The sequence below is a fragment of the Diadema antillarum genome, unplaced genomic scaffold (genome assembly GCF_040938485.1).
Source record: "Diadema antillarum isolate AM-2024a unplaced genomic scaffold, OU_Dant_1.0 seq00000009_RagTag, whole genome shotgun sequence".
NCBI classification, from domain to species: domain Eukaryota; kingdom Metazoa; phylum Echinodermata; class Echinoidea; order Diadematoida; family Diadematidae; genus Diadema; species Diadema antillarum.
The window spans coordinates 1,077,854-1,103,827 of NW_027271131.1; the positions used below are offsets into that span (position 1 = coordinate 1,077,854).

General features: G+C 40.6%; 1 protein-coding gene across 1 annotated transcript; it reads right to left on the minus strand.

Moving 5' to 3' along the window:
* Positions 1–3,739: 3,739 nt before the first annotated feature.
* LOC139725025 (protein unc-50 homolog) lies at positions 3,740–25,069 on the minus strand. The gene is made up of 8 exons (XM_071636114.1): positions 24,921–25,069; positions 20,903–21,164; positions 20,077–20,102; positions 19,216–19,281; positions 8,747–8,867; positions 6,333–6,469; positions 5,686–5,787; positions 3,740–4,756 (listed from the first exon to the last, which is right to left on the minus strand). The coding sequence occupies exons 2-8, from the start codon at positions 21,118–21,120 to the stop codon at positions 4,617–4,619; spliced, it is 810 nt and encodes a 269-aa protein (XP_071492215.1). The 5' UTR covers positions 21,121–21,164; positions 24,921–25,069; the 3' UTR covers positions 3,740–4,616.
* Positions 25,070–25,974: the final 905 nt, after the last annotated feature.

Below are 25,974 nucleotides of genomic sequence, written 5' to 3' on the forward strand. Positions count from 1 at the left end.
TGAGTAAGATCAATTTTGCATGTTTTTAATTCCACAAAATCAAGACATTACATAGTGGTACACACATCTTGCAAAAAATATTTGTGTGCTTTATTTTCGCACTAGTTCCTGGTTGAGTGAAACAAGCAAAAATTTTCACACCACAAAAATTTCCACATTTACAGTACATTTCAATATGAATAACCGATGGCCTACAGCAACTACAGCGCACTCCCGTTATAACGAACACAGTCATAACGAAATTCTGATTACAACGAAGTAAAAATTCAGGCTGCAACATTATCCACTCTCTGTATTTTTATTGTTTACTTGTTCAGTTATAATGAAATTTCGATTTAACGAAGGAAACCTGACGGTCCCTAGGACTTCATTATAATGGAGTCCACTGTATACCGGTGCAGCTATTCTTAAGATGTCTACTGAAATCATCGGTGTGTATTTAAACAGGGGCACATTATCAAAGTTGTCAAAGTTTGCTGAATTTACATCCAACCCTCTACCACCCCCCCCCCCAACATACACACACATACACACACACACACATACAAAGAAACTCACTCTGATTCAGGAATCATACAAGAGCCAAGGCTAAAATTTGATACCACTGATACTTTGAAAATTTTAGCACGAACAATTAGGCATCATTCCGCAAGGACAAGTGCTCTCACAGAAATATTATGATGAAAACTGAATTACTGTATACGCCATATATTTCGCGAGTCTAAATTTTCGCGAATCGAGAATTCCCAACGATTTTGCAAGTGGTTGAATTTGCGATCGTGAAGTCGTGTAACTGAACAGAGAAATGTACACGCGTACATCACATGCACATTAGGATCAGAGTCAATATTTTTGCGTATCTTTAATTTTGCGAATAGCATCGGACTCGCGAAATTTGCAAAAATAAAAACCTCGCGAAATATTCGGCGTATACAGTACCTTGTATTGACACAAAAGTATGATTGCATGATCAAACAAAGACAAAAAAAAAATCAATGACCTCTCAGAGTAAAACTCTAATGTTAATTTGCTATTCCACGTGATGTTCAAATGGACTTTAATACACTGAGTAAATTTATGAAATATGGTAAATGATTAACTTAAGAAGGACATAAGATATTTTAAGCTAACACACTGAGTTTTTAGTTTCTCATATTTTCATAAAACAGTGATACTCGTTACATCCACTCATATAAATTATATGAAGTGATGACATCATCATCTTACAACTTCACTTCTGGTTTGTAAAAAATGTATCACAAAATCAAAATTTCTTTCTACAACTATTTCATTATAAGAGGTATAACTGTAAGGTTATCATTACCCAACAGTAATTTGATATGAAGGATAAACCTTTTCTTATGAAAGAAAGAAAAAAAGAACATATATAGTAACAACATGATCACCTTAGCTAATTTGAATATATGGTTGCAAGTTGAAACACTGCTTTAGGACACGGGACAGTTCTAAAACTCTGAAGTTATGTCCAATTTTGATGACATCATTCTATTTATCTCACTTTACTCATGCAAGAACGTTGCACTAATACATGTATTCGTATTCTGAATCACCTGTATTCAATGCAGTGCTAGGATTACCTTTGGTAATATATTGCAAATCCATGTCATGATCAGAAGTTAATTAAACTATGCCAAGTTTCAGAGTACTTCTAAGACTGAATTGAGTGCTGTGAAGGATATGTTACTTAGGGAGATGGGATTGTCCATCACTTAATTGAAAACATTTAAATTGTAACATGGGAATGGCATACTTGCACCCTTAATTGAGGTGGATAACTCATTTCTTTTTCTTTCTTGTTTTCATGGAACAAAAATTCACCTCTTTGAACATATTTCATACTTTTCTATACATTGTTCCTTAGTAAGTGAGTTGTTTTATGCCATATCTCACCTTCTTGGAGAAGGGTGGCTTCAAGAAATGAAGGTGCTTTTCTCTACCAAATGTGCATGCCATTTCACATTATTGTGGAGGAAAGGACACAATTAATGCAAACATGAAATTTGTGGTTCTCCCATCATTTCAGCCCCGTTTATTGGAATGAGCAAAAGTATCCCCTTCACTCTTCACCACTTCACATCAATACATAATATTAATTCATCTCTTTGTACTCTTAACTACATTTAAGAGCATACTCGAGTTATTCAGTGATAGTAATTCCAAGCTCATGTTCACTTCCTTGTCTATTATCTCAACCTGAAGCCTCTGAATATTCACATTAGTGCACCATGTTAAACTAACATTTACGACATATGAACAGAAATTTGGTGATACAGTTGTAACACCAATGTACAAACACAGGTGTGCACACCCAAACACATACCCACACACTCACAAATTGAAAAACAGTTGCTTACACTAGGTCAGCAAAGAAAGAACTTTGAAAAAAAATCAAAGGAGTCTTTATAATTGTTTCTAGGTTACTAAAGCTTTACTTCATACAAATATTGGACACCTTCTAGAACATTCTTAATTGAAGGTACAGTGTATCTAAATTAGATGCTCTCCATAACTGCCATTTCTTCTGAGTAAATTTGGAAGTTAGCACAAGCAGTAGTCCAAAACAAGACATACATTGGACATTTTTACACAAATAAATGTTCATATCATGGGGGAAAAATACAGTGCGAAAGTGTCTCTACGCCTGGAATGTACGTGCGACATACATGGGAATTAATAGCCAGGACTTCTGCAGATGTGTATGCTGAATGTATGAAGACACTGAAAAATTTCCATAAAGCTTCCTTTCATACATTTTTTTTTCTCATATTAAAAAAAAAAAAATCTATCTTATGATATTAATTCTGGACTAAGTATTTGCCAAAACTTGATTGGCAAATTTTGAGGGCCAGTAAGTGTTTTAAACAATTCTAGCAAACTCACTGTACATATTCAAATTCATGAATATGAATATGAATCGTACATATTCAAATTCATTACGTCAATGTAGGGCAATTTGTCAATCAGTCACTGTAAATATATTTCACACTCTACTTAAGACAAACAGAGACTCCAACCCTAAGCACCTTCTGATCTGGAGATTCTCCCGCCTCAAACCCCTAGCAAACGGGAGACTCCAACTTGATGTGCGCGAAGCACATATCACAAGCGCAAAGTTCCTTGTGGCCGGGGTCCAGGGCCCGCTTGGGCCCTGGAAGCTCTAATAATTAGGGTTCTCGATGCTCTCTCGTGCTATCTAAGGCTTATTTTTCAACATACGAAGACAAAAAGTAAGAAATCATTTCAAACGGGAGACACAGAGCCAGGGCGGGAGAAATTAAATCTCAAGCGGGAGAACGAGAGATTTTGCAAAAGTGGGCTTTCGGCGGGAGATCTCCCGTCGAAAGCGGGAGAGTTGGAGTCTCTGGACAAACCACTGAATGCATTGTGGATTTTGACGATAATGATGGAAATTCCACAAACAGGGTGTTCCGACTGAAGTCATAGAAATGTTTACCGTTGTTTAGACTGTAACAATCTTTCTCAACATTCTCCCACTTCCTCCATGACTTTCAGTTACTTTATAATATAAAATAATTCAGTATAATTGTATATGCTCCATGTAAATCTAAGGAACACTTTTTTTATGATCAATAATAACCCCTTGAAAAATAATGAAGTGTATAGATGGTGTCTCTAATTGACACATTATCTTTTGTTTAACACCTTGAGAAGTATATGTGCCATTTTTGCAGATACAGTGTAAATCACTAATCTTTTTTGCACCTTGCTATGTTTAAAGCCCAAAAGAAATACATCATTTCTTCTAGCTGGCCACCCATATCGTAATATATACAGTATATCATATATTCATTTCTCAGCACATTACAAGAGGACCCCATAAACTCTGGATCATAGTCCATTCTGTGACTTTGATATACTCCCTCTCAGATTCAGGTTCTCATTGTATAAAAGTTATAAATATTAAGATGCCACCTCACTTATCATATTTCATGTCCATGCAAGTATATTATATACGTAGGCCAAAGAATATTGGTGGATATTTTTAAATATTCATCGATATCACTGCTATGATATTCATTTCGTACAATACGAGTGAAATATGTTGCATCAATTATCATATCTCATTTTTTTCTAGAGGTACAAAAATGATTACAACTCTCTAGTGAAAACCTTAAGTTTGTGACTAACTATGCTTGAGCTGAAGAGTTATTATTCATTTTATCCATGCAATCATATGTTGGCAAAGTAACCTGTGCAATCTTATATTTCATGATATGAAACTTCTAGCCGAGATGCAAAAACACGTACCGGTAAACATACCTGGTAGATACACGCAAACAAATACCACAGAGTGATAACATATTGCTTACATTGGGAAATACAAACAGCACTCCAATCTCCAACTACATGACACCAATTAAGTCTCTCAATCACATATACTGTCTCAAAGCAATGTTATTGGACATATCTTTTTCATAAATAGTTACAGCCCCCTTCATATCTAGCTTGACTTTCAGCGCTAATGACCGGCAAAGAAGGCTCAAGTCTGAATGCATTTCAAGAGGTTATCATAGAGGTATGTACAAAGTTATGTACAAAAATGTGGATGAGTTCACACGCCAGGTGCAGCTCAACTAGTTGACACGGTATTCATAGAAATAGATGACTGATCTACTGATGTTCCAGCCGAGAATGACGGAGAGGAGGTAAAGGCAGAACAGTGTCAAGAACGGCGGGTACAGCAACGCAACTGTTCTTCTCAGAAATGGAAGTGCTGAGACATGAGAGAGAGAGAAAGAGAGTGATGGTACATTAGTAGAGACTTTTCTGCAACATAAGATGAGTAGTCATCCTCAAGATTGTCCTAGATTTATGAACAGAAATATATGGACGGTGACTAGGTCAGGTTACTCCCAACCTCACAAAGCAAATATAAATACTCATGCTCACCAAAATACCAACATGTATAATTACAACCACCCCCCATACCCCTCGATTTGTTCACAATCAACTCCACAATCAACTCCATCCCATGACCTTTGGAGCAAGCTCCTTGGGTCATGGCATGGACTTGAGATTCCTAGGGGCAATAATTTCATTACTGTCCTACAGAGCAGTCCATATCTGTACGGTATTCTACAATTTTTTGGTCGGATTTGGGGGCATCATAGATGGCTCTGGTCTCTCGCTAAATGAACCAAAGGCCATACATTTTCTGATGCTGTATGAAAATCTGACAGCCCACTTCTGCCTCAGCAGCACAGAAAGATGAAGAGAGACTGGTTACGGGTTCATCGATCTATTGCAGGCCAAGTGTGAAAAAAGTGCATTAGTAAGTTTCCCTTGACCTTTGTGTATTAATGGTTACCTGGCACAACTGGGGTAATACGACAGAGCTAACTACACGGAGACTGGTGAGTACACTGAAGGGGCTACCCCAAGTGAGTAAGCACACTGTAAACAACTTATTTTTGCGGCATGAAATTTTGGCAAATCGGAGCCGACACTTTTTTTGCGGCATGAAATTTTCACGAGTTGCTTTTTAACATTCAACGCACATATTGTAGACAAGAACTTTCGAGAGCATTTTAATTTTGCAAATCTTGGCTCTTACAAAATTTGCAAAATTAAAATGCATGCAAACATTCCTTGTTTTACAGTATCAAAACATCATTGAAATATACTGACTCATGGCAAACTCACCACTATAACCAAGGAAGGTGATGTAGATGTAGTAACCAAGAGCAATCAGCCAGAGGGTGTTGCCAAGCAATGTCGAAAAGAACCAGTCTCGGTCAATAAGAGCTACATGAAAAATTATAGATAAATATGAATATATTTGATAGAATTGCTCACAAACACTTTCAATTGCTCACACACACTTTCAATTACAAGCTATGTATCTAAAACATTGATAAAGTACTTGAACAATGGAATATAATCATCAATCAAATATTGTAGTTTCAGCATCAAACAGGCAACTCTGATCTACAGTCAACCTTGACTAAGTAAAATCTATTTGGACTAAAGAAATAGCTTTGACTTAGAGAAAGTTTGACTTATGAGGGATAAAAATCAATAGAATATAAAGAGAAGAGGCCTTGAAAACACATTCGACTTAGGCGATTATTCGACTTATGCAAGGTCAACTGAAGCAAGGTTGACTGGAGTTCTGACTCCTCATAGTGTTAAAACATTCCTAACTGATGTTGTGTACCATCTACTGAAAAGCTGAATGGGCGTAATTTCACACAGAAAATTGCTTGTATGTATGGTTTGCTTATTGCCTCAACAACATTAAAAGTATGACTCTTGAACTTTGAGGGAATAACATTGATGACAAAACTTACGCATGTACAGGAACAACTGGATGACGTGAATGATGATGAGGATGGGGAAGAAAGCATTGAGATGAACGTCAAAGGCATAGCCCCACTCCACATCCTGACCCCTATTTGACACCAGGAGATATCTGTTTGAAATAAACCTGAGAGAAAGGTGAAGATAAAGAAGAATCAGATATGAGTCAAGGTGAGTGCTGTAAAATATGAATAATTTTACCTGCAATAATCTCCTTTTTTTTAAGTGTCGGAAATGTGAAGAAGAGCTCTGCATACAGCATGGAATTTGTAGCGATGGTTCCAAAGAATCGCTTCTGCTTGTTGTCTCACCTTCTATCACTACTATAGAGTCTGACACAACATCCATAAGAACATGTGGGACTCAAGAGACTGCATCCACATCTTCACTCATATGACAATATCAGAGAGTGGTATTTTACTGACAGGAGGAGGGGCCAAAGCTTTGCTGAAATTTTGTTCCAGCCAATGTAATGTGGTGGACAAGTACTCTTCTCTGTCTTCCATACATTTGTGCTGAGTACCTATAAAATGGCTTCTGTTTCCTTTAAAGATGTGGTCTAGAGGATTGCACACTGCACTTCAATATGAGAGGCCAGGGTTCAAGTCTTGGTGTCACATTTCAATTCCTAACCTACATGCTTCCTCTCTGCTTGGATTTACAAATGGATTATACTCGGTGAAAACTGCACAGCATTTCGTTTGGTTTTTTTGTAGGTAGAAAAGAGCTAAACACATGAACTAAAACTAGAGAGGGGCCGTCAAAGGCGGCAGACCCACGCCTAAGTACAAAGTCGGGGTAAACATAATGTGCATTCGGTCATCTACCAGAATTCGGCCACTTAATTGCCAGTGTGCTTTATCACCAGCCAGTGAGTTGTACCAAAGATCGTACACTGAAGTGTACGATCTTTGGTTCTACAGTCACATCACACGCAAATCACATAATTACACATACGGTATTAACACTCATTCACGTACAGGAAAGTCCTTAAGTCTCCTCCAAAAATCCATCGAAAATCCCAAATTCCACCGTCAAAAGTGCAGAATCGGAACTTTTCCAAGCGCGCGCGAATTAAGTCCAGTTTAAAGAGTATTGTCTACGCGACGGGTCGCGGAAAAAGCGCTAAAAATCGAGAAATACGCCGTTTTCTTGCGGGATATTTTGATTATAGCAAGCCGAGAGTGTGATGATATCAAAGGTCGTATGAGTGTACGATCTTTGATGGTATCCACAAAAGCAAAAAAGAAAAACAAAATTTACGTACCCCCTAGGCAATTACCCCTATGATTAGTGTCTACGGGAATTATTCAATGCAAGGGTTGAATGCAAATGTCTACTGCACCAGTATTCGGCCACCAACGAGCGCCGCAACGTCCCCGGTGCAATTTTGCACCAACAGTGTAGAGCGCGATGCATTTTCAGCGGCCTTGCACACGCATTGACATTGAGCACGCATATCGTGCAGTGTGACTGCGACCGAGCAAAATGCTCCTCCAACGAAAAAAACAATCAATGTTAATTTGAAAAATCATCAAATATCAAAGGTCGTATGAGTGTACGATCTTTGATGGTATCCACAAAAGCAAAATAGAAAAACAAAATTTACGTACCCCCTAGGCAATTACCCCTATGATTAGTGTCTACGGGAATTATTCAATGCAAGGGTTGAATGCAAATGTCTACTGCACCAGTATTCGGCCACCAACGAGCGCGGCGACGTCCCCGGTGCAATTTTGCACCAACAGTGTAGAGCGCGATGCATTTTCAGCGGCCTTGCACACGCATTGACATTGAGCACGCATATCGTGCAGTGTGACTGCGACCGAGCAAAATGCTCCTCCAACGAAAAAAACAATCAATGTTAATTTGAAAAATCATCAAAATACGGGCCAGTTTGTGATGACGGAGAACGAACTTTCATAAATCTAGAAGGACATAGTCCCTCAAATAGGCCTAAACGTAAATTTCGGAATTCTTACGAGCATTTGAGCAGCGAAGTCGGATCGTTGGGGAGTTTATGTCTTCGTATGGTAGCGGAAAATCGCAAAGTGAGAAACGGGAAATTTTCGGAATGGTCACTATACCATGGGGTCAAAACTTCAAGGTCACACAGAATTTGCAAGGGTCAACCGATTATCACCAAAATCTAATCGATTCTTTCCTGTCATTATCCAAACATTCCCTGAACATTTCGTGCAAATCCGTTTACCCGTTCTCTTGTTATCTTGTACACAAACAAACAAACAAACAAACAAACAAACAAAAAAACAAAAAAAAAAACAAACAAACAAACAAACAAACAAACATACGGAACCCTTTACATAACCCCCTGCCGATTTTCATCGGCGTGGGTAATTATCACTCTCGTTTCATTTTGTGTTCAATGTTTCAGTGCACTTACCATAAAGCTGTGGCAATGCAGAGCCCGACACCAATGCAATCAATGAAGACGACCCATAACAGGAACTTGAGAAAACCAACAAAGCTTAGTCCAATGACGATGGCAAAGCCAATGGAAGAAGCTGTAACATAGCAAAAAAGCCAGCAAAAAATTACATGAGTCTTTATGACACCAGTGAGACAAATGACTGCATGCATGCATGTCATAAACATAGAACTTTCTGCCAAGCCGTTCTTGACTGGTGGCATTTATTTGCATTCATTTAGGGATTGATGCAGTGTATTGTGTCGTTGTGCATGCTCCACGCGCCTGGGCCCTCATAAAGGCACTGTTAACAATGACTCCAACTGAGGAGCAACTATGGCAACAGCAATAGACCGGGGGCCCAGAAGATTTATTCAGCTGAAAAGGGTCACACTTTTTATTGGTCTCATCATATAGGGATGTGTCCAAGGGTCAATAAAATGAATTGCTGGCAAGTCACATCCTGTACCGTAAGCCTAGGGACCACAAAAAGGGACCCCGAAAAATGGATTTATTCAGCCGAAGGGGGTCACGGACAAAAGTTGGTGGATATTGTTCCTTTGGGTGTACTTATCATGAAAACAGCAATGCCAGCTATTTTATCCTGTACGGGGCCCCAGACAGTAGCCCCAAAGGGCCCCAGAAATATGGTGTTATTCAGCTGAAAAGGGTCACGGCTAATTTCTTTTGCAATGGAAGTAGTTCCCATCAGAGATATCCAAAACACCAATGCCAGCTATTTTATCCTGTACGGGGCCCTAGACAGTAGCCCCAAAGGGCCCCACCCCCCATAGGCCTACGTACAAACACACACAAACATTGATTTTATTCAGTTGAAAAGAGTCACGGCTAATTTCTTTTGCAATTGAAGTAGTTCCCATCAGAGATATTTAAAACACCAATACCAGCTATTTTATCCTGTACGGGGCCCCAGACAGTAGCCCCAAAGTGCCCCACCCCCATAGGCCATACGTACAAACACACACAAACATTGATTTCATTCGTGCAGCTGAGAAGAGTCACGGCTAATTTCATTTGCATTGGAAGGAGTACCCTTCAGAGATATCAAAAACACCAAAGTCAGCTATGTTATCCAGTACGGGGCCCCGGACAGTAGCCCCAAAGGAGCTCCCCCCCCCCCCCCCCCCCCAACACACACACCCACACTAGTTTCATTCAGCTGAAAAGAGTCACGGCTAATTTCTTTTGCAATGGAAGTAGTACCCATCAGAGATATCCAAAATACCAAAGCCAGCTATTTTATCCTGCACGGGGCCCCAGTCAGTAGGCCCAAATTGCTCCCTCCCCCCCCCCCCCCCCACACACACATTGATTTTGTTCAGCTGAAAAGGGTCATTGCTACTTTCTTTTACAATTGGTAGTAGGCATACTCATCAGAGATATCCAAAACACTAAAGCCAGTTATTTTATCCTGTACGGGGTCCCAGACAGTAGCCCCGAAGTGCACCCCCCAACACACACACACACACACACACACACACACACACACACACATTAGTTTCATTCAGCCAAAATGGGTCACGGCTAATTTCTTTTGCAATGGAAGTATACCCATCAGAGATATCCAAAGCACCAAAGCCAGTTATTTTATCCTGAACGGGGCCCCAGACAGTAGCCCCCAAAGTGCCCCCCCTCTCCACATACACACACATACACACACACACACACACACACACACACACACACACACACACACACTAGTTTCATTCAGCTGAAAAGGGTCACGGCTAATTTCTTTTGCAATGGAAGTAGTACCCATCAGAGATATCCAAAATACCAAAGCCAGTTATTTTATCCTGTATGGGGCCCCGCACAGTATAGCCCCAAACACGGGTAATTTCTTTTGCACTGGAAGAAGTACCTATCAGAGATATTCAACACACCAAGGCTAATTATTTCATCCTGCACAGAGCCCTAGACAGTAGCTCCACAGTGTCCCATCCATTATACATGTACTGTGAATCAGCTGAAAATGGTCTTACAAATTCTTTTGTAACGTTAATATCAGGGCCTACTGAACAGAGATATCACAAACACTAAAGCAAGTCATCTTATCAGAGATATCACAAACACTAAAGCAAGTCATCTTATCAGAGATATCACAAACACTAAAGCAAGTCATCTTATCCTGTATACGGGGTCCCATAGGTTACAGTAGCAAAACACTCAAGAAATTTGCAAAGGAAGCATACTTCTGTATAGTGCACAACCAAGATGACCATATTACGAAAACCAGTCATTTCATCTTGTACTGGGCCCAGGTTACAGTAGCCATAAAGTGCCCCTCCCCCACATAATTATTATGACATCATTTAGCTGAAAAGAGTCATAGTTGTTTTTCTTTTACAATCGAAGAAGGCCTTAGTTTACATCATAGATACCCAAAACATCAAAGCCAGTTATGTTTTCCCAGCCAATTTTGCACTTTTGTTGGTTCATTAATTTTGATAGAAGGTTCGAATTCGTAAAATGGGTATTCAAATTGGCTGGTACCCTACGTTCATTCAAATTCGCCTTGACTTGCCGAAAAGTGTATTTCAGTCATTAAATTTCGCGAAAGACAGTCAAATTCCAAACGTGTTCATTCAAATTCAAATCATGCTATTTCTTTGTTTCAGATCTTTTTAACATGTGTTTCTATGTGTGTTTTCGTTTCATCTATAAATTACTGTTATAAAGCAGTAAAAGTGTCATATTTCTTATCTAGTATAACTGGATTTGGCTGTTCTGTGACCAGACTGGTAACGCTCCTTCTCTTTCATATACATGTCATTATAGGCATATACGTGTACCAGTAATGCAGCTTAACTTCATTTTTTATATAGTCATGACAGCACAATATATACAGACGTATATCTCTAGAAGACATAGAAAGAATTATATAAAAAAAGAAAAACATTTGAGGATCATAACCTTGACTTCTTGTAACTGGCCGACCGCTCGGAATAAAGCGCTCGTAACGGCCAGATAATTTGTGGCTTCTTACTTCTTTGGATTCAAAAGGCACGTTAAAAAATGGTGTCAAAGTCTCTTAAACGAATACGAAAACATGAAATGCTATGATGCTTACAAAACAATAACTACGACGAAAGAAAATAAGGAAAGAGGCCAAGCATGAACATATCTGTTTAATTGACTGCAGAACATGTTAAATTAGATGGCCAGAAATCAATTTGAATGAACGAGCGCAGCATGTAATCACGTGACTATATCATTATGAATTTATGAATGAACGGATAGTGGAATGGTACTTGTATTATATGGATTTCAGTTGAAAAAGTGTTATTTAGAATAAGGTTAGAGGTAATGTGAATGTTTCAAAATAAATTTGAATGAAGAGATTAATATGACATTGAACTACCATGTCATCTAGGCGAAGTTTTTGCTAAATTTAATTCAACATTAAAGAATTCGATTAAAAGAGGTGCGATATTGGCCCGGATGCAGGGCCCTTGACAGGTATAGCCCCAAGGTATTCCCACCCCATATGAATTAATTGTTTTTAGGTGAAAACAGTCATGTATGCCTACTTTCCTTGGCAGTGGAATTAACAGCTGAGATACGTAAAACACAAACCCATCCAGTTAAGGGGCCCCCAGCCAGTAGCTGGAAAGTGCTCCCGTATTATTATATTCTAAGTGAAAAGAATCATTGCTATAAATTTCTTTTGTAATGGAAGTAGTACTCAAGGAGGTATCAAAAACACCGAAACCAGTTATATAGCTGTACGGGGCCCCACGGAGTGTTCCTAAAGTGTCCCCACATGTAATTCCACTATCAAGATCTGCATCCCGATCTATTCAATCTGTCAGATCGGGAGAGAGCGGCAAAAGTGTACGGGGTGATGGGGTTGGGTCTGGCAATTTTACAGATCGGGAAGAAATTTTGAACTGGTTCAAAATTTCTTCCTCATCTCCCCATCAAGATTGACCTATTTTGAATCGTAGCTCGAACGGGGAGAGAGCAGTGACAGTGTAAATACCGCGGGATGAGCGTAACAATTCCAGGTTTTTCTGACCGTAGTAACAGCGGCACAAGAACGGGAAATATAGTCTAAACTAGACACCGACGACATGGTCCCGCTGCTGCGCCGCTTTCTTGATCAAAGCACGACCTTCCCGCTTTAACGACGCTCTCACTAAGTTCTCTACTCTCGTATAAAATCAAGGCCTGTTCCTACGACGCTTCATTCCTGCTTCGATAACGCTGTTGGCTGCTTTAGCTACGCTGTTCCAACGCTTTCCCAGACTCAATTATGCACGTCTTCCGCTCTCGCCGCTCTAAAATCGAACGTAGCCGATACGCTGGAAAATGTTTGCCAGAACAGCAAAAGTGATGATGATGAGGAGGACGCGTTGTCGTTGTCGCGAAAATGAAGACGAATGAGCGCATATTTAAGAAGAAGAGATGCACACAATAAAGAGAATAAAGCAAAACACTTTGGAGCTACTGTACGGGACCCCGTGACAGGATAAGATATCTGACTTTGGTATTTTGATATCCGATGGATACTACTTCCATTGCAAAATAAATTAGCCGTGACCCTTTTCGGCTGAATGAAACCAGTATTATGTGTGTGTGTGTGTGTGTGTGTGTGTGTGTAGGGGGCACTTTGGGGCTACTGTCTGGGGCCCCGTACAGGATAACATAACTGGCTTTAGTGCTTTGGATATCTCTGATGAGTACTACTTCCGATTGCAAAGAAAGTAGCCGTGACCCTTTTCAGCTGAATAAAATCATTGTGTGTGTGTGTGTGTGTGGGGGGGGGGGGTGGGGGTAACAGGACAATTTGGGGCTACTGTCTGGGGCTACTGTCTGGGGCCCCATGCAGGATAAAACAAGGAAAAGTAGAAATTACGCGGTGCGTAATATATGTCCCCGCCGGAAGTAGCATTTTGTAGCAAAATGTACAATATAGGTCAAAAATCAAGGTCAAAGGTCAAAGAAGTCAAAGGTCAAAATTCTGTGTACAAGTTTTGAAGCGCTCACCTAGTGCCATCACATAAAGCAAACGGAATTGAAATCGGGTTAGAAATGGCGAAGGAGTAGAATTTTGTAGCAAAATGTACAACAAAATGTAGGTCAAAAATTAAGGTCAAAGGTCAAAGAAGTCAAAGGTCAAAATTCTGTGTAGAAGTTTTGAAGCCCTCACCTAGTGCCATCACATAAAGCAAACAGAATCGAAATCGGGTAAGAAATGGCGAAGGAGTAGCATTTTGCAGCAAAATGTACAATACAGGTCAAAAATCAAGGTCAAAGGTCAAAGAAGTCAAAGGTCAAGATTCTGTGTAGAAGTTTTGAAGCCCTCACCTAGTGTCATTACATAAAGCAAACAGAATCGAAATCGGGTTAAAAATGGCGAAGGAGTAGCATTTCGTAGCAAAATGTACAATATAGGTAAAAAATCAAGGTCAAAGGTCAAAGAAGTCAAAGGTCAAAATTCTGTGTAGAAGTTTTGAAGCCCTCACCTAGTGCCATCACATAAAGCAAACGGAATCGAAATCGGGTTAGAAATGGCGAAGGAGTAGCATTTTGTAGCAAAATGTACAATATAGGTCAAAAAATCAAGGTCAAAGGTCAAAGAAGTCAAAGGTCAAAATTCTGTGTAGAAGTTTTGAAGCCCTCACCTAGTGACATCACATAAAGCAAACGGAATCGAAATCGGGTTAGAAATGGCGAAGGAGTAGCATTTTGTAGCAAAATGTACAATATAGGTCAAAGGTCAAGGTCAAAGGTCACGACTGAAATTCTGTGTAGAAGTTTCAAAGCTCCCATGTAGTGCTATCATATAAAGCAAACAGAATCAAAATTGGCTCATAAATGACAGAGAAGTAGCAAATTGAAGATTTTGATCACACACGGACGCACACACGGACACACGGACGGACACACGGACGGACGGACACACGGACGGACGGACACACGGACACACACACGTACGGAGCCCGTTTCATAGTCCCCTGCTCGAACTCGTTCGGCGGGGACAATAACTGGCTTTGGTATTTTGGATTTCTCTGATGGGTACTAATTCCATTGCAAAAGAAATTAGCGTGACCCTTTTTCAGCTGAATGAAACTATTGTGTGAGTATGTGTGTTGGGGGGGGGGCACTTTGGGGCTACTGTCTGGGGCCCCGTACAGGACAAAATAACTGGCTTTGGTGTTTTGTATGTCTCTGATGGGTACTACTTCCATTGCAAATGAAATTAGCCGTTACTCTTATCAGCTGAATAAAGTCAATGTGTGTAAAAGAATCACTGCTATAATTTCTTTTTCAATGGAAGTAGTACTCAAGGAGGTATCAAAAACACCGAAACCAGTTATATAGCTGTACGGGGCCCCACGGAGTGCTTCTAAAGTGTCTCCACATGTAATTCCACTATCAAGATCTGCATCCCGATCTATTCAATCTGTCAGATCGGGAGAGAGCGGCAAAAGTGTACGGGGACCGGGAGCATCGTAGCAGCAGCGTTTGGGTGATGGGGTTAGATCTGGCAATTTTATAGATCGGGAAGAAATTTTGAACTGGTTCAAAATTTCTTCCTCATCTCCCCATCAAGATTGACCTATTTTGAATCGTAGCTCAAACGGGGAGAGAGCAGTGACAGTGTAAATACCGCGGGATGAGCGTAACAATTCCAGGTTTTTCTGACCGTAGTAACAGCGGCACAAGAACGGGAAATATAGTCTAAACTAGACACCGACGACATGGTCCCGCTGCTGCGCCGCTTTCTTGATCAAAGCACGACCTTCCCGCTTTAACGACGCTCTCACTAAGTTCTCTACTCTCGTATAAAATCAAGGCCTGTTCCTACGACGCTTCATTCCTGCTTCGATAACGCTGTTGGCCGCTTTAGCTACGCTGTTCCTACGCTTTCCCAGACTCAATTATGCACGTCTTCCGCTCTCGCCGCTCTAAAATCGAACGTAGCCGATACGCTGGAAATGTTTGCCAGAACAGCAAAAGTGATGATGATGAGGAGGACGCGTTGTCGTTGTCGCGAAAATGAAGACGAAGGAGCGCATATTTAAGAAGAAGAGATGCAAACAATAAAGAGAATAAAGCAAAACACTTTGGAGCTACTGACGGGACCCTGTGCAGGATAAGATATCTGACTTTGGTATTTTGATATCCGATGGATACTACTTCCATTGCAAAAGAAATTAGCCGTGACCCTTTTCGGCTGAATGAAACCAATATGTGTGTGTGTGTGTGTGTGTGTGTAGGGGGCACTTTGGGGCTACTGTCTGGGGCCCCGTACAGGATAACATAACTGGCTTTAGTGCTTTGGATATCTCTGATGAGTACTACTTCCGATTGCAAAAGCAAGTAGCCGTGACCCTTTTCAGCTGAATAAAATCAATGTGTGTGTGTGGGGGGGGGGGGGGGGGGGGGGAGGGGGTAAGGGGGCAATTTGGGGCTACTGTCTGGGGCTACTGTCTGGGGCCCCATGCAGGATAAAATAACTGGCTTTGGTATTTTGGATTTCTCTGATGGGTACTAATTCCATTGCAAAAGAAATTAGCCGTGACTCTTTTTCAGCTGAATGAAACTATTGTGTGAGTATGTGTGTTGGGGGGGGGGGGCACTTTGGGGCTACTGTCTGGGGCCCCGTACAGGACAAAATAACTGGCTTTGGTGTTTTGTATGTCTCTGATGGGTACTACTTCCATTGCAAATGAAATTAGCCGTTACTCTTATGAGCTGAATAAAGTCAATGTGTGTGTGTGTGTTTGTACGTAGGGCTTATAGGGGGTGGGGCACTTTGGGGCTACTGTCTGGGGCCCCGTGCAGGATAAAATAGCTGGCTTTGGTGTTTTGGATATCTCTGATTGGTACTCCTTCCATTGCAAAAGAAATTAGCCGTGACTCTTTTTAATTGAATAAAATCAATGTTTGTGTGTGTTTATACGTAGGCCTATGGGGGGTGGGGCCCTTTGGGGCTACTGTCTAGGGCCCCGTACAGGATAAAATAGCTGGCATTGGTGTTTTGGATATCTCTGATGGGAACTACTTCCATTGCAAAAGAAATTAGCCGTGACCCTTTTCAGCTGAATAACACCATATTTCTGGGGCCCTTTGGGGCTACTGTCTGGGGCCCCGTACAGGATAAAATAGCTGGCATTGCTGTTTTCATGATAAGTACACCCAAAGGAACAATATCCACCAACTTTTGTCCGTGACCCCCTTCGGCTGAATAAATCCATTTTTCGGGGTCCCTTTTTGTGGTCCCTAGGCTTACGGTACAGGATGTGACTTGCCAGCAATTCATTTTATTGACCCTTGGCCACATCCTTACATGATGAGACCATCAAAAAGTGTGACCCTTTTCAGCTGAATAAATGCTCTGGGCCCCCGGTCTACAAGGCAAGAACCAATCTGCTGCGAGAAATGCAGTTATTGCCATGGTAACTGCTACTGTTGCTGTTTTTGATAGAAGCAAACCTTCTTCATGAAACAAACTCCTCCTCTATGAAATGCAATCATGTTTACAGGCCCACACACATTTTAATAAAATATTCTTACCATACAATGTTTGCCATTATTACTCAGTGACTGCCCTCTTGGCACTCTGTGTACATTGCCAGGGATGTATTCTGAATCTGCACCAAATTGGATAAGTACCTTGGAAGAGCATCCAGATTTTATTTTAAAAATACAATAAAACAAGAGACCCGCGGGTCTAGCGCTCACCTGAGTATCGCAAGTTCACCTTTCACGCAGTCACTAATCTAAATTATTCACAGCTCTACCAAAATTTGACCAGGCATTCTCAAGTAGAAGATGAAAATGTACAATAAGGGCCCAAATTTTTTTAAGATTCCTTAATTTGGAGGATTGGGGCCCCCTGGGGCCCTCTGGGTGGGGCATGGTGCCCATTTTGATAAATTGAGATCCTGACCCCCTAAGGATGCTACCTGCCAAGTTTGACGAAAATCCATCATGAGGTTTTCAGGAAGAAGATGACAATGTACAATTCAGGCCCCCATTTGGACCTTCCCAACCACCACCCCCCCCCCCCCACCCCTGCCCCCAAGAGGGGCACCCCTGGATCTCCTATGAACAAACTCGAAACTACAGTCATTAATGTACTCACTCATAGTATTATCTTAGCTCTTTAACTTCTGATTCTAGAGAAAATTTTTAAAGATTCCTTCATTTGGGGGGTTTGGGCCCCCCTGGGGGCCCCCTGGGTGGGGCATGGTGCCCATTTTAACAAAATTGAGATCCTAACCCCTTAGGGATGCTACCTGCCAAGTTTGGTGAAAATGGGTCATGGGGTTCTAAAGAAGAAGATAAAAATGTACAATTTAGGCCCCATTAGGACCCCTCCTCACCCCCCTCCCCTGCGTCCGAAGGGGGGCACCCCTGATTCTGCCATGAACAAACTTGAAACTACAGTCACCAATGTACTAACTCATAGTATTAACTTAGCTCCATCACTTCTGGTTCTAGAGAAGAAGATTTTTAAAGATTCCTTGATTTTGGGGGATTTGGGCCCCCTGGGGGCCCCCTGGGTGGGGCATGGTGCCCATTTTAACAAATTGCGTTCCTAACCCCCTAGGGATGCTACCTGCCAAGTTTGGTGAAAATGGGTCATGGGGTTCTCAAGAAGAAGATGAAAATGTACAATTTAGGCCCCATTAGAACCCCTCCCCACCCCCCCCTCCCCTGGGTCTCAAGGGGGGCATCCCTGATTCTGCCATGAACAAACTTGAAACTACAGTCATCAATGTACTAACTCATAGTATTAACTTAGCTCTATCACTTCTGGTTCTAGAGAAGAAGATTTTTACAGATTCCTTAATTTTGGGGGGTTTGGGCCCCCTGGGGGCCCCCTGGGTGGGTCATGGTGCCCATTTTAAAAAATTGAGTTCCTAACCCCCTAGGGATGCTACCTGCCAAGTTTGATGAAAATTGGTCTTGGGGTTTTCAAGAAGAAGATGAAAATGTAAAAAGTTTACGCGCGACGGACGACGGACGACGCACGACGCACGACGGACGGCGGACGAAGGGCGATCGCAATAGCTCACGTGAGCCTTTGGCTCAGGTGAGCTAAAAAGGGAACAGATACTTACAAAACAAAAGAACAAAAGCACAGATCAAACAAAAACCCCTCAGAACTTCCATATCACATATATGTTAAAAATATACCACCTGTTTCCTCAACTCTAATATTTACTCTTTGATCAGAGACATTTCAAGATTTTCAAAGTATATTAAAACTTTGATTAGTAAAGTAAAAACAGTTGGTAAAAAGGGGTACAAAATACACATTAAACAATGAGAACATGGACTGCTGCATAGTCTCTTCTGCTGATGAATGAAGTGATTTGCACATACATTGTAGGATATCCTCCTTCACACAAGTAAGAATGTTTCAATGTATGCATTTAACTTCGTGGAAATCAAAGGCTACTTACCACATAGACAGAAACTGAGGAGAACTAGGAAGGCTGGATCATCTCTTGCCCACTGGTTTTTTGTTTCTGGATTTCAAGTAAGATGATAGATGAAAGGAAATATTATTTACAGGTGAGTGTCGACACAGACTGTAGCAGATAATGGTCTTGTTCAAGTTTACTATCATATCTGGATGTACACCAACTTTTATCTCTCCTACTCCAGTTCAAAATCTCAACAATAAGAACAGTAACAACACCATCAACTTCGCCACTACTACCACCACAAGAGAGCAGTGGTATACCATCAAATTGCATTGTAATGACACTGTTTACAGCATTTTATCAAGAAATGGTCTTCCATGGCTGTTAGTAATGTATCAAAACTTTTTCTTGAAATAATGCTATGTGTCACATGGCTGATTTGATTAATTTATTATTCTATTTTGACTAATTTTTATTCCTGATTATCACATATTTCCTTTTTTTTTTATTCTGATACTTCAGTAATATGGATAGGTATCGGTCGATGAAAGAATAAATTGGAGAACTATCCTATTTCATTCTTTGAATAATTCTCGAAACTGAAATAAGCTGGAATTTGTTAATACTGGGAGATGGCACATGATTGGCATCTTTCTGACATTACTGCTTTAATACAAATATCAATCAATTTCAATCATCACACGTCTCACTTCAGTAGATCAGGAGCATCAGCCAAAGAACATCTAAGAGCACATGCACCCAACAAAGCCCAAGAAGCAAAAGAACATAATGTATACAACAGCCTAAACCCAAGTTTAGTCCATAAACTTGGCTACTTTCAGAGTTTATACCTACATAAAATGTATGCATAATCAGTTACATTCATATTTCACTTACGTTTTCTGTACTGGAAATTGCGATATCTGTAAAGGAAATTGAAAATAACAATGAATGTACATGTATGTAGCTCTTATGTAGATCTTAAAGTTAATAACCATTTCATGTAAAAGTTAACTTACTTATACACTGAATAAAACTAAATGTACCCAAGAATGCTACATGTTTCATTGACATCTAACATACATTAAAAAGTTATGAAAATTCAAAAGATAAATTCTGTGCAATGTTCTCTGTATCAGTTCAAAGAATGTTCATCATCATTTAATTGAAAAAGCAGTTAATCTGTAATGTATGTGAAATGTTCATTCAATCACCATTACTCAAGAAGAAATTAAACTTACAATACATTCTCCTTTTGAGGAACCTATAAACCATACAATTCATTCGCATCTCAAATTCACTCGCTTCTCTTGAACTTTTTTGATTACTGGGATTCCCCCGACTCCAGGAATGACAGTCACCTGTGCATAAGGTCTATGTTGCTCCCTCTTAAACAGTCGACATAGTGCATGTTATTTTCTTTACAACCTGTATTTCAGTTGAACTGCAAATCATCAATCTTCATCATTCTGCTGCGTGCACCTTGTGGGCAGTGGAAATTGACCATTTGAACGTCAAATACAAGTTCAATTATATACAGTACATAACAGGGGTGGATCCAGGAATTCCGTAAAGGGGAGGCGCCTTTGCAAAATTAAGGGGGGTGCCCACGCACCCCCCCCCCCGTTTTTTCTTTTTATTTCTTTTGTTTTAACAAAAAATAAAGAGGGGGCGCACGCCCGGTGCGCCCCCCTCTGGATCCGCCACTGCACTATACACCTACACTTTCTGAGGAGCTGCCAAGAGGTAGATCATCTGCCACATGGCAAACTCAAAGTCCATCTGACGAAATCGCAGGATGCGCCTCAGGTACTTCTGTCTCTTCGCCTGGGCACTCATACGTGCCTCCGAGCGGGGGGAAGCCATGCCAATTCCTGAGGGCGTGGGGCTGGACGGCGGCGATGTGTGCGGTGACTGCGTCACGACGACACTGGACAGCATGTTGGATCTGGTCTGTGCTCACTCTAGACGTACAGTCTCACTTACTGAGGTAATAAAACACACACAAAATGTAAGAAATCATTTGGTTAGTGGAACAGAAGGAAAGAATTCCTTATGACTGTACCCTTAACTAATTTTGCCATATCACTCTTCACTACCCTACCCTTACAGGTTATAGGCCCTTGTTTGCTTACACTCACACACGAATGCACACATGCATGCAAGTGGCAAGTGGTGGGAACAGCGTACATCTGTGGTGTGCAAGATAACAAGGGAAGGGTATGGTAGTGGTTAACAGTAATTCAAGCCTCCCATAATTTGACCATAACGGCGTCAAAAATTTGACTGCCAGCTACATGTGCGTAGAAACTTATGCTTTTGCATGCAGTCAAATTTTGGCACGGGAGGTGGAACTGTGGTGCAAACCATTTATGGCAAACCTAGTGGGGGTCTACATCTTGAATCTTTGTGTGATAAAATCTTGAAATTTTTTTTCTCAGATATTCTGTTTGGCAAGAGGTCCTTAAAGGGATGGTACAGTATTGGTGGAGATGAAAATTGGGCTTTTAACTTTTTGCGAGATACCAAGAAAACACTTATGATATAGTACAGAGCATACCATTTTAAGAGGAATTCAAAGTTTATTTGATGAAAATCGGGTTTGGGATGACTGAAACATCCAAAAACAAAGTAAAACAAAGCGAGCGTAACAAAGTGTGGGTTCCCATACTTTATTAGAATCTTTCATTTTTGGATATCTCAGCCATTTCAAAACCAATTTTCATCAAATAAATTTTGAATTCCTCATAGAATTACATGCTCTTTCATATTTCATTAGAGGTTTCTCATTATTTCACCAAAAAATGTTAGAAACCTGGAATTAGGTCTCAACCAAAACTGTACGATCCCTTTAAACATGGCATAAGGAACTCTTGCTGCACAGAATACCAGTATGTAGTAAATTTACCAGCAGTAAATCTATCTGGTATTTAGAGAAAAACATTTCAAGATTTTATCACACAGCGATTCAAGATGAAAAAATTTGTTGCTAAATAGAATTTATGTTTGAATCACAACAGTCATAAACATTTTACAGACTGGAAGCTGTGCAAAACAAAGCAGCATGATTTGTTAAAGGGGACTATTCTAGGCATAGTAGCGTCACTGTCATGAAGCATGAGCTGGGCTGGGAAACACTGCAACACCGATGCAGGGTAGGATGCATCACCACATTCCATGAGACGCTTGCAGGTCATCTAGCCATCCAAGTATGAAAAGCCCTGCGTCCGGTCTGAAGGGTTCTCTGGAGCTGGAGGTCGCCTTCCACAATTTTTATCCCAATGGCCACAAACAAAAACTGCTACAAGTACTCATTCATACCAAAATCAAGAGCTATTTACAGATTGGAACACACTACCACCGACAGTCACTGACATCACAAACAGAAGGATTCTTTCAAAACAGCAACATTCCACTACATCCAAGAGCAACATGAGCAAAGCAACTAGCTCTAATGACTTAATGTTAGTTTTTGCTGGTTCTAATCACATATATCACACCACATCTGATACGGAAATAGAGGACTGGTTCTGTTCAGGTAGTCTTCCGGTCTCAACATGGTAGAAAATACTAGAATTAACTTTAACTTCATTGTTTTCTGTGCGTTGAGGAGCAGAGGTAGGCCTATTGAATTTCTCCCCCTCCTCCTCCCCCCCCCCATGTCTATCCAGTAAATTTTGAAAATTGAGGAAGCTTCGACAACACTCCCTATAAATATTACTAATAGAAGGCATTCTGTTCCAGTCGGTAACTGCTCTCTGGCTAAAAAACGCACTTCGCAATTCTAACTGTGACTCGAGCATTTGGTGAAGAGGCGGTCAGTGGTTGTCATTCAGTGACAGTGGATCTCAGGGCTAATTTAGTTTATCATGTTTATCGTTAAAACTGCTGGTTCAGGTTAGCTCTAGCTCTTACTGCAACCCCATAGAGTAACTGCGTCAGTAAGCGGCCGTGCAGCCGTTCGCGGCAGGTACAACATACACGGTAATATACAGCTAAACACAGCATTGCACTGTTACATGCACACTACACATATACTAACACACTAGCAATCAACAAAAACCAACCGATAAAATGGGCACGATCTCTGACGAAAGTGAAATTTTCTCACCTAAATGACAACATATCGCATCCAAAATGAAATTTTCGGTACTTCTTAACATAACAGTTAAGAAACAATGGTACAAGAAACTGGATTTTTTGTCGTTTTCTCGATGTTCATGGATTTTGAAAAGATATCCTCACGTAAAATAGAATTTTCGCGAGCCGATGTGGGCCGCCATTTTTTTCGGAAAGTGGATGTTACCATCGAAAAAAATGAGAAAAACAAGAGAAAGACATCAACAACACCGTCAGAATTGCGATCTTGTTTGCGGCCAATGCATGTGCGCACGCTATTTTCACGTGCTTTCGCAATGGGAATTGGCGCTTACGCAATGTTCGCGAGACATGTGAAGGCGTTCAGCTAAAGATCGCGGAGCACGCGCGTATTGCATAGGGATTGTACATCGTGCCACAAGCAGAAATACTACGTCGCATATCGCCCTTATCGGCGAAAATTGTGCCGGGTTTTGCCCTGGTAAATCATGAAAACTGCGTTGGTCACTGGTAAATTTCTTTCATGAAAACAATTGCGTTAATGAATAATCTTGTCTATGATATATGAAATGGTTGAAAATAATTTGCCTGATTTGTTTACAAGTTGGAAAAACTCTTAACAATGCTTAAACTGCCGCAAACGGGATATTTTACTCTACGCATAGCGTAATGGGGCTGTGGACTGTAGCATTCAGGATCATGACAGGGTAGTATCGCGGATAAATATCAACTTAAAATCGATAAATTTCTTGATTTTGAAGACTTACCAGTGAAGTTGAAGTATTGACAACAGGAAGTGTGCAACGTTTGGTTCTGCCAAGAGTCCCTTTCTGTTCGAATTGATGACTTAATGACTTGGTCGAGAGGAACCTGGGAGAGCTACAATGAATTGACGGCCAGCGCATGCGCACACATCACATAATTTCAAATCCATTGACCGGATAAGATGTCTGTGTGCGCATGCGCTGGCCATCAATTCAGTGTTGCTCTCCCAGGTTCCTCTCGACCGAGTCACATTAATGATTTAGTCATCAATTCGAACAGAAAGGGACTATTGGCAGTTCGTAACCAAACGTTGCGCGCTTCCTGTTGTCAATAAATTTAATTACTTCAACTTCACTGGTAGGCCTATAGTGGTAAGTCTTCAAATTGAAGACATTTTTCGATTTTAAGTTGATATTTATCCGCGATACACCCCGTCTCAGCGTCTGTCATGATCCTGAATGCTACAGTCCGCAGCCCCATTATGCTATGCGTGACAGTTACTCTTAAGTTACAGTTACAGTTGCAGTTACTCTAACTATTACAAGGTGTAGCTCTACGCCTCCTGAGTCCTAGTCTATTCATCTACTAGATAAACGTTTAACACAGTCACAGATTAGGACTCTTTTACTTAGGCTAGGAGAACAGACGTCTGGATGTGGATAGATTTCTAAAATTAGGAGTAGAACATGACTGAACATGCAGGGCAATATTATACCAAGGCAAAATTGCAAGAACAACAAAAGTAAAATTTAAAGTCTAATTCAAATTAATTAACGTTAAACTTTAAACAATTGTTAAAGTTAACACGTTACTTAAACTTTAAATTTAAATCAAATTACTATTTAGTTAACTACATTGTAAGTAATACTATTACTAACCTAGCTAGTTAGCAGGGTGGTTCCCTTCTACCAGACAACTAGCCCGACACCGTTGTTCGGATGTTCCTTCCAGGCGTTTGGTGGAAAAATCAGAAGCCTTCTAATTTCTAAACGTTACTGGAGCTGCTGTGAGTCCGTCCCTGTTGGGAGTTGTACAGTTCAGTTGTGTAGCTTTCTGTGATTCTTCAATGCAGTCGCAATATCTAACACGTCGGCTGGACTAACGCAGGGGAGAAATATACAACCTCAATCTTATTTAGTTCTGTTTTTAATTCTGTAAGTTTGTAAAATTTATTAATTGAGAATAGTAAATTGCTGATAATAACTTTTAAATACGAAAATTATTTATAAATGTTCTATAATTTGTACATTTAAGTACTTAACTTTTTTTCTTATTTTGATGCGAAGTCTAAATAGATAACAAAGATGGCCGCCTCCTGTTTACAAATTATTTCGTAAGAACGTGAGTGAAAATTCTTGATTTAACTTCTACACTTGGATATCAAAACTATGTTGTGGGTCTTATTTTAGATATTCAAATCTTTTAGACTCTCTAGAGGGTTTTAGTATGAATTAGGGCTATCAATAATGTGGTAAACCATGTAAAGTTGTAGCAGGGAGTGGCGATGCATTTTCCATACACCCATACGTTCAGATTGATGTAAGTTTGGAAAGCATGAGCTTCCGAGACATTAACCGTATGCACACTTTACAGCGACCCACAGCGCCCCGCAACGGGGTATAGAGCTTCAATAACCCCGGGGGCACTGCAAATGTAACCCGACACGTGGGGTCTTTGGTGTGATATTAGGGAGCTTTAGATTTTATGTTAGACGCGCGGACGTTCAGAGGGAAAAAACATGTAAATTTAAATTTTAATATTAACTCAGTTCGGGAAACCCACTCACAAGGGGGGCCCCTCCTTATAAGTAACCCGTCCCCCTTATAAGTAACCCCCGGGGCACCCCTTATAAGGAGTCTCCACGCTTTTTTGCAATGCAACGCGAAAATGAAAGGACTGCGGCAATTCGCTTGATTATGTCCATTAAGCTTC